Source organism: Tetrao urogallus (genome assembly GCF_951394365.1).
Source record: "Tetrao urogallus genome assembly, chromosome: 2".
NCBI lineage: Eukaryota > Metazoa > Chordata > Aves > Galliformes > Phasianidae > Tetrao > Tetrao urogallus.
The window spans coordinates 48,611,047-48,621,504 of record NC_136814.1 but is presented as its reverse complement, the minus strand read 5'-3'; the positions used below and the strand labels follow the sequence as shown (position 1 = coordinate 48,621,504).

At 34.7% G+C, this 10,458-nt stretch overlaps 1 protein-coding gene across 1 annotated transcript in view; it reads left to right on the top strand.

The window, feature by feature from the left end:
- Positions 1 to 2,166: 2,166 nt before the first annotated feature.
- LOC306958740 (nesprin-1-like) overlaps positions 2,167 to 10,458 on the top strand; it is a gene marked incomplete at both ends in the record, with an annotated part of 192,381 nt that continues 184,089 nt past the window's right edge. The window contains 6 exons of the mRNA XM_079550331.1: positions 2,167 to 2,247; positions 3,584 to 3,667; positions 6,581 to 6,673; positions 7,840 to 8,018; positions 9,955 to 10,151; positions 10,251 to 10,396. Of these exons, the coding sequence (XP_079406457.1) occupies positions 2,167 to 2,247; positions 3,584 to 3,667; positions 6,581 to 6,673; positions 7,840 to 8,018; positions 9,955 to 10,151; positions 10,251 to 10,396 (780 nt within the window). The remainder of the gene's footprint in view (positions 2,248 to 3,583; positions 3,668 to 6,580; positions 6,674 to 7,839; positions 8,019 to 9,954; positions 10,152 to 10,250; positions 10,397 to 10,458) is intronic.

Here is a 10,458-nt window from a genome sequence, read left to right as displayed (position 1 = left end):
TTATTTGTTTGAATGCTCTCTCATCCTTTTCTTAGTTTTCCCCCGTACTAATATTTGATCTGTGTTGAAAGAAGAGTACTGTGTTAGTTTGACAGATGTCTTTGGGGGGGTACTTTCCTTGCTTTTCTTTAGTGTAATGCCTTCAAATCTGCTTTTTCTAAATGCTGTCAAAAATGAGTGACCCATGAAGGGTGTTTCAAAGCAAGAACTTGAAATGGGTGGTGAGAGGTTGTCTATAGCATGAAATGATGCACCATGGGAACAAGAGGTACATCCCACTTCTGGTTTGCACATGAATGCCAGAAAGGTATTGATTATTTTTGGAATAACACAAATTTTGGACTGTACTGTGTGTTGAGGGTAAGGATAGCAGAGCACTCAGGCTATAAGGGATCTGTGTTGTTCTAAAACAGTTCACCTGACAGGCACGTTACAGGTACAAGATTTATGGGGCGCTGTAAATCCCTCATACTTCTTAATCAGAAGGTATCCTAAATCATCCTCCCTAAAAGGCTCCCTCTCTTCGTTACTTTAGAGCGAGTTTCAGGAGACAAGCTTCACTACTGGAACATTTATTTCTATGGTGAAATTTTTCAGGCCTTCAGCTGCTGGATTAGGATGGCAGATGGTTGTCTTTAATGATGTATTGATTTAATACATATTTCTTCACTTTAGATCACACAGTAATACTGATTAAACCAAAGCTGTTTCAGGTTTCAAAGAGGAATTGATAAAACAAAAGGTGAAGATTAATTATGTTTTCATCAACTGCCTGTAACGGGACAAATTAAACTTCAGTGACCTGATTGCTTCACTGATTTCTTTGGTGTTATATTAAGAACATTGGTCATTATGTATTACATTACTAGAAAAAGAAAAAGTAATATATATATATATATATATATATAATATACTCTTGCAATGTGTTGCAATAGTGCTTTTTCATGTATTTGAGAACATATGCTTTCTATTATTGTAGCCATCAGAGCATGCCACATCCTAAATGAAGTCCACTTTAAACCAAATCTATGTCTCAATGAAACTTTAGTTCATCTGAACTAAACACTGAAGGCTGGGTTTTGATTATGGGAGGTAGAAATTTTTGCTCTGTGCTGTTTGTTTTTTTTTTTTTTAATAACTACCTTTTCATTAGCAGCTTTTCATTTCTTAGGATCATCAAATGTATGTTTCTATGGAAGAGAAATAATAGATCAAGATTTTGTACAAGCATTCTTTTTAGAAGCACCCCAAACATAATTTACTAAGCGTAAGATAATTTAAAACTAGATTTGTAGTCTGTCTTTTCAGTCAGTTAGCAGATATAAATGTTATCATCATGTGAATTAGCAGGAATATGAATTCTAACGAACTCATAGAAACTGGAGGGCGTTTGTTTCCTTTAATTCAACAGAACCAAGTTTCACTCTAGATTTTTGGTTACTATGAAATACAGTGTGATCACTGAAGTGCTGACCAGATGGTAGCCAAACTGGCTACAAACTGGTATGTATTTAAGAAATTGGAGTTCAGAGGTGGGACTTTGTTACTCAAAATTCCTGAAACATCATATGTTTACATGTTTTTCAGTACTATCATTCTTGCGTTTGCAAACGTAAAGACATATGTTAAGCAGTTTGTCTTAAGTAGAAGCTGTCATAGTGTTAGCAGCACTGAAGCCTGCAAGGCCTGAATGAAAGAAAGGAGAGAAAATATGACAATTTTGTGAAACAACAGTTAGCCATAAGAAAGCAGCAGCAGTGCTCAGGCAGCCATATTGCTTTAGGGATTTTTTCTTCACACAGCTCATTTCTCAAACAAGGAAAGTGAAGTTTCTGTGACATACATAACACCAGGCAAAATATGCTAATAGTCTGAAACATGACTGTAATAGTGTTAGTAAAATGAGTGTGTTTTACAGACTCTAGGCAGCTGTTTTGTTTCTTTTACTATTTTAGGGAGCAGAAGGCTTTTCCCAGAAATGTTAAAAAGTTAAACAGTATGGTAGCAAAGAAAGGGTTAAAAAGCAAAACAATATTAAATGTTGTAAAACATAAAGAAGGGGACCCAACCACTCCTTCTGTTTGAACGGAAGGGAGATGAGACAACACTGCTGCTGCCGCCCTTATAATATCTGGTCTCTTCACTTCTCAGCGCAATCCTCCCATGATGGTCAGTGATTTGTTTGAAGACATCAAGGATGGGATAATGCTGATAGCCCTTTTGGAGGTTCTTTCAGGGCAGAAGCTGGTAAGAAGTTCCTTCCTTCTGAATTTGTGAGATGGTTGCACAACTTTTCAAGGATATGATCTTCTAGTTTGTTTCTATATTTGAGTACTCTTGAAAACAAACAAAAAAGCAAAATAAATTTATTCACAGAGTGGACTATGTGGTTGCAATGCAAAACAAAATAATTGCAGACTGATAATCTTGATTTTGCATATTTTATTTCAGTTTTGTCTTACTGGTTCATAAAAATATCTTGATTATGTTAGTCTTTACAATGCACCTTGCTGTTACTACAGTGTTACTACTGTGACACAAACATGGTCTGAAGCCCAAGCTGCTTCTGTATGTCTGAAGAAATAATGACAGGTTTTCTTGTCTAATTCATGGCTTTCTTGTGAGCCCCCAGATATCATGGGGTCTAATATCCATGTGCACTGACAGATACATAGCCACTGTAAAGACCCTAAACTGATACTAAATGGCATTTCACAGACATATTATGTAATGAGGCAACAATTTGTACATGCCAGATAAGTTTTCTCTTAGGACCCAAGTTAGTAATGTGTTAGTGATGGTGAGAGGAATTAAAGGTTTTTATGCCAAGACCTCTCACTTTTTCCAAACCAGCTCATGTATCAAAGGGCAGCACCCAAGAGCTGAACATCTACCATTCAGTTTGCCTGTTCCCTTACATTCACTCTATTTGCATGTTCCATTCTTTTACCTCTTGTTCTTGCAGCCGGAATTAGCTAAAATTAAGAGTAATTCGTATTGCAAGAGTGATTGTAAAGAGATTTTAATGAGAAGTAAGCTAAGCTTTCAAGGGTATTTCTGCTTTATTGAAATGTACTGACTGCTGTTTCTGTTCATATGAGAAGTCTCCCTCTTGTGGCAACATAATAGTAAAACAGGGAAAGAATTGTAGAGAAGGTACCAGTTAATTGACTTTTGCTATATAATATCCTTCCCGTATAAATCACAGAAAAAGAGCAGTTTCTAATTAACTAAAAAGCCATGTATAGCAGAGTATTATGTTCTATAGTAACTTCAGAAGGAATTTTAGAATTTATAATAAACGTTTGTTAAAAATAACTTTATCGATACCAATTTAAATGGCAGTAGTTATATATTTACATTGCAGTATAATATTAAGGAGACATTTAAAATTCAAATTCAGAATATTAGGAGCCTAAAATATGTTTTTGATTTAATTCAAGGATTTCTAATTTTTTATTATTATTACTTTTAACTTACATGCCTGAAGTTCAGCAAAATATATGTTTGTAATTACGTGGAATGTTTTTTTCAGCAAAGTGAATATATCTAATTGGAGTATACACTTTTCTTTTCCTTAAAGCCTTGTGAGCAAGGACGTCATCTGAAGAGAATTCACTGGGTTGCCAACATTGGCACGGCACTTAAGTTTCTAGAAGGAAGACGGGTAAGTTTGATAGCACAAAAGCTGTTGTAAAGTAAAAATGTCAAGATTCAACTCTAACAGCTAGCAATCAATAGGAAAAATTTCCTGGGGTTTTTAGTTAGAATCACCTTAAGCTTATCTTTTTCCTTTTTTTTTTTTTTCTGTATTCTTTAACTCCTCCCTGCTTCCCTGTCTCATCAAAGTTAAAAATTTCAGTTCAGTAGAGGCATTCCTTTATGACTGTACATACAAAACACTGCTTGAAATTATACACACGTGAATTAAGAACAGTGTGACCCTTTATTAGCATAACAGAAGTCCAAGCTAATTCCTGGATTGATTCTTGTAGTCACCACTATGGCAGTTTTAGATGTAACATACAAGATGTAACAAAGCTTTATAAAAATTCAACATAGAGATGGAAAACAATAGATAGATGATTAGAGTGCTGAGGTATCTCTAGTACAAAGACAGTCTGAGAGAAGACTTTGGGGAGACCATGTACTGGCTTTTCCATTCCTAAAGGGGGGCCTATAATCAAGAGAGGCCTTTTTACCAGAGCCTGTATTGATAAGGCACAGTGTAATAGTGTTTATCTAAATGGAGTATTGTCTTATGGAATATTAGAAAGAAATTCTTCATTGTGAGGGTGGTAAGGTACTGGAACAAGTTACTCAGAGAATCTGCAGATGCTGCAACCACGGAAGCGTTCGAGGCCAGATTGGATGAGATTCCTGGGCAGCTTGATCTAGTGGGAGGCATCCCTGTCCACAGCAGGGGACTGGAACTGTATGATCTTTAAGGTTTCTTCCAACAAACCCTTCAGTGATTTTTAAGAAAAAACTCAATGTGTTCTAGGTATGAACATAAAATAAAAACAATCTTCCTGTGTAACACTGATGTATCTATTTTTTTTTATTAGAATTGGGGACATTTTTTTGTATCTGCTTTTCAGCTTGTTTTTTTTTTTTTTTTTTTTTTTTAAATGCAGGTATAACAACAAATGGATTTTATTTCTCTATAATACAACACAAAAGGAGTTTGGGGACTTTTCTCTATTAGTTATTTTTTGTACGTGCTGTATATTGGCGTATCAGATTTCCTTCTAGAGGGAAATGGAAATAAACAATATGTAAGATAGATTGGTGTGCATTAGCAGGTAGCTTTTGGCTGAATGCAGCTTAGACAATTCATCTATATGGTCTGTCACCCTTTTCCTCTCAGAGGGGATGGGGATGCTTTCAGACAGCAAATGCTTTTTCAGTAGCTAAGTGCAGTCCCTGATTTTTACTCTCAGACAAATGAAGGGAGATGAGTGGCTGCCTGTGGCACTTAGTGTGTGCTGGGGGTCTCCTTCCTCCCTGGGATCTCCCACAAGTAACATTTATTACAGATTTATTCAATGTCATATTTTCACAATCCAGGCAGACTTCTGGCTGTCATACTGAGAAATGCACTTGAGATTTTGGTGATGTTATTCTGGACCAAACATTTTTAATTGTTATTTTGGTTTGTTTGTTTGCATTTGGTTTGAGTCTTTCTTTTTAATGCTACTGAAGTGTTTATTTAGTAGATTTGAATTCTTTTTAATGAATAATAAAACAAATATAACAATAACTAGAATAGATACATTATGCCCCCATGAGCAGTAACCTAATCAAAAGATTTAGCTGAGTCCTCATGACTCTTTTTAATCTGTAATATCCATAACTAAAACCTTGCTTTCTAGAAAAAGAAAGGTTTTTGTGGGAGCTGAGCCAGCTAAAAGAATGAGACTATGGTGCTTTTTTCTTTAGGTAGATAATGGCATTGTTTAGTGGACTTCCAGATGTTGATTCAAAGGACTGCAGTTTTTGCTTTGTTTTGTGGATAGAATCTCACCAGAAGTCAATCTCATGCTGTTCTTAAACCCATTCTCCACAGTTTTTCCATAACCCTTTTCCATGACCATGTTTGGAGTGCCAGAACAGCTTAGTAGCTCTCCTTATTAATGGCAAGACTAAAGGCAGGATTTCTTAGTTTTGCTAAGTGAATGATTAGTGTATTTCCTGATATTCTGATGCTACCTATTCTATTCAATTTCCTTAAACACTGTCTATGTGTTAGTTCCTTTATACATAGTCTTTTTCTCTGCTGTTTTTCTCTTGAAATTATTTTATGGTGGCACTTTATTCAGAATATAGAGAAGCATTTGGGAGTTAAAACCTGTTTCAGTTTGTTTTGATAAACTGCATACAGCCTTGGACAACTGAAATGTTCATATTCTATAATTTTTAAAGAAAAATGTAGTCAGATTTGTCTTGCAAGGGAACCTTCACCAGTGATGGTAAAATATTTTACAGTAATAAGAAATTTCCCTGAAGAAATGTCAAGTTTTTTTTTTTTCCTTTAAGGTTCATTCCCCTTTTATTTCTTTTTTATTATAAAACTTTGTTTTCTTGGTCAATTCTACACGTGTTACAAGTAGCAAGGGCAGCCTACATAATTTAAAAGCTGTTATGGAATATTCAGTTTGTTTTCTTTATTAATCATATTCTAAGTTGTAAGCAAAATGATGCTTTCTTTACATTTTAAAAGTAACACATTTACTTAATCACATAATCATTATTTTGTAACATTTTTTCCTTTTACTTCCCATGCTAGTCTGTATACCGAGGATCTCCGGTTTGTACAATGTTTTTATGTAATTTTTCTCTCTTTTTATCTTTTCTACAAAAGTTAAATATTATTTCTACAATATTAGCATGCTATGGACCTAAAACTCTTTAATTATGTATAGCTTACACGTAAGTGAAATTACATAATTATGGGATACTTTCATAGTAAGAAACTTCTTACTTTGTTACAAAAATGTATTAAAATATAAAACCTATTTCTTTTGTAACTGTTACCATTTCTTGTGTGTAGAGATAACGTGTTTTCTTTCCTAAATAGATAAAGCTTGTCAACATAAACTCAACTGATATTGCTGATGGTCGGCCTTCTATTGTGCTTGGTTTGGTGTGGACCATAATTTTATATTTTCAGGTACAACATTTTTTAAATTCAGTGTTGCTTCTTCAAACAGTGGTTGAGCTTATTTTTGCAAATGAACTAGTGCATTTTCAGTATTTAATTACATGTTTGATAGTTTATAATTAACTGAGGATCTGATGCTGAATAAAGTAGTAGATATAGCTGTTTCACACTGCTTAAACTAAGATACCTGTCTTGGTAATGAGCATAGAATGTCTTTCTTCTATCACTAGAACACATACTTCCAGTATCTCCGAAAAATGCAAAAAACAAAACAAAACAACCAAAACCAAAAAAAAAAAAAAAAAAAAAAAAAAACACACAGAAAAGAAAACTATGGAATTTGGATTCTTTTTATAAGCACCATTACCAACCTTGTTGATGATTGTACTCCATCTAATTCCAGTGCATGTGATGTCAGACAGCAATTAAGCTTAACGTAATACAAGTAAACATGCTGATTTCACTGGAACATGAAGATATTTGCAAGGATAATAGCTGTAAACCGTTTAGATGGAGACCAATCTTACACTATCCTCTGGATATAATTTTTACGAGTTACAGCCAGATTGTCAGTCAAGTTAATGATTTACTTTTGATGGAAACTGTGATGCAAATAAGTGCTGTAAATGCTCAGCAAGTTTTACTAAAGCACGTTGCCTACAGTACATGGACTATTTCATCATGAGTTACATCTAAGCAGAGCCACAATTAAATTTATGCCAAGAGTACAAGGTTAAATTAAGAACTATCAGGGTGATCATCAAGGTCATTTAAGTTCTTTAATTTAGTGAGTGTCCTTTGAAATTACTGAACCATTTTATAATGTGCATTAAAGCTCAATTTAAGCCATTGTCAATCATTTCAATGATAATTTGTTGTACTAGATAACACACTTGCACTTTATTGTAGCTGTATGTAGTCAGGAAGGTCAATGATTGCTAGGTTTTCCATATTTCAGAAATTACAACCATTGTATAGGTACAGACATACATTAAAATCTTTGAGCCTACTTTGAAGCACAGTTAAAAAATACAGCATCTAAAAGTGACACCTTCTTCCCAACTTTACTTTGTCAGTCCTATTAGTTTATTATTTAAGAGACAGGTGGAAATTAAACGGCTTATTCACAAACATCCATTAACTTGTTTGTTGTTTTTTTTTTTTTTTTTCCACAGATTGAAGAGCTCACCAGCAATCTTCCACAGCTGCAGTCAATGTCTAGCAGCGCGTCCTCTGTAGAGAGTGTTGTCAGTTCAGAAACTGCAAGTCCCCCAAGCAAACGGAAGGTGGTAACCAAGGTCCAAGGAAGTGCCAGGAAGGCTTTGTTAAAATGGATCCAGTATACAGCAGCAAGGTAAGTAACTTACAGATGAATTAAACTCCTATCTTAGGTGGGAACTTTTTATTTAGAATTTAAACTTTCTCAGTCAAAGTCTATCCTTTTGCTGTGTGTTTATATAGCGCTGGCCTCTAATCATATTCTTTATGAAACAGAGGCTGCTAACTATTCTGCTATAACAACAAGCAAGTGATTATTTAGAATTTGCACTAGTTTTACAAGCAATCACATTTTATAGGCTCCAAGTAACGAATGGGATTATCTTTGACAGAAGGAGGAACTGAAAGGGGCATTAGCTATCTGAATGACAGTGCATTATTTCTGCTGCCCAAACACTTGATGCTATAATGCGAGCCCCACACTGACAGCATTACTTAGTGTCAGCACGTGTGAATTCTGCACTGAATTTCAACACTTCCTGTCAAAAGGCAGGTGATGAAAAATCATAAAAATTCTTCTGCAGTTTTGAGATAAAAAGGGCATATTACTATAAAACTGCCCTGAATTTTCTTTCTTTTTAAACAAAGTCTGTGCCAAGTAAAACAAAATTTATTTCAGAGTTATTCTCCCTATTTCTTGTTAACCTTACATCTTGCTTGTATTTTGTAGAATTAGAATTATTCCAAGATTGCTCATCTTCCAAAATTCATGTAAAAAAATTATATTTGGTCAAAGAAATAATAGTAATTAATAGCTTCCACTGTAAGAATTTTTTAAAAAAGACATTAAAATATATTTTTTTGTAAATAAAAGGATTTTTTTAAATTAAGTAATCAGCACCATTTGGGGAAAAAAGTCATGCATTAATGTAAAGGAAAATGAAAAGTTTTGGAGTAGTGCCTCTGACAAAAGAAATATAAAGACACAGACTTCCTCCGGTTTTCCAATAAGCAGGTAGAACACAGTAAAACTCACAGTGCAATACAGTCTGATTTGGCACTTTTCCTATTAAGCTCTTGTTAGGAAGGGACATTCTACTGACTGGTCAGCTGCAATTTCTAGACACATCAACACAAACAAACAAACAGAGGCTTGTAAATCACATTTTCAACACTATGGAAAGAATAGGTTAAATGTTTTGCAAGAAATCCAGAGCAAGGAGAGAACATTTTGCCTGTTCCTCGTTTAGGCTAGCTGAGGACACATTGAAGTCTGTGGAAGTTTTTCAGTGATTGCAGTGGTCTTTGAATTAAACATTCATGCAGTATTATTGTTCTTGTGAACTTCACAATGGCAAGACTACCTTAACGTCAAGTGTGTCTTCTGAGGAAGCTTGCAGTTTGTGGACAATTGTACTTTTCAGAATTACTTTTAAAAGCACCAGTCAGGAGTGTGATTCACTTCTGATTCCTCTCTCAGTATTTATTGGCATTTCTTCATTGTTTACGTGCATTTTTCATTGAAAATATAAGAATTCTGGAGGAAATAATAGTCTTACTCATGTTTTTTAGTGAGAATAAAAATACAGTTGCATTACATTTTCACCTGATTTTTCACTCAGTGATATCATTTATAATATTTCAATGCTTTCATTTTAAAAGATAGCAGATTACTGCCATTCTTCTTATGTATTTGTTTTTGTATGATGCTGATGTACTTAACTAAATTGTGGTAGTTATAATTCAGGGAGTTATAAATTACTCTCTGTTCATGGAGAGCAGTGGAAAGAACTGCATACATCCACAGACTGTGTGTGTCACTTGGTGTATTTCATTAGGCTTATTGCCACTAGTGAGCTCATTGGAGACACATGCAGTATGCATATTAAAAGATTCTGTTTAATTTATGCAGTGTACAGATGGAGCTGTCACAGAACTGACCAGTCCTATAGGAACAAAAGGTGCTTTAGGCCTAATGATAAGTAGTTGTTGTCTGGAGCATCCTTTCTCACTCTGGATTTCCCCTTGTCTTGATGTTTACACAAGTAACTATTTTCTTTCATTTTCTTCAGGCAAGTTGGAATTGAAATCAAAGACTTCGGACAAAGTTGGAGGAGTGGTGTTGCATTTCATTCCATTATTCATGCTATCCGTCCAGATTTAGTAGACATGGAGAAAGTAAAAGGAAGATCAAACAGGGAAAACCTGGAAGAAGCCTTCACACTTGCAGAAACAGAGCTAGGGATTCCGAGGCTCCTTGATCCAGAGGGTATCTGAATTTAAAAGTGCTTGAACAGTTTGAATGAGTTAAACCAAGCATGCTGATTTATAGTGTTTAAATTTTTAACTATTATTCTCTGCCATTTAGCTATCACTTACTGTACTGTGTTCTATACCTGTATAGATGTGAATGTTGACAAGCCAGATGAAAAGTCTATCATGACCTACGTAGCCCAGTTTTTGAAGTACTATCCTGATCCTCATCATACAATGGCTGATGTGCAGGAGAATGATGTAAGTTTCTCTTGCATACTTACAGAAATTGGTTTATCACAGGGTGTGCTTCCTAAACACAT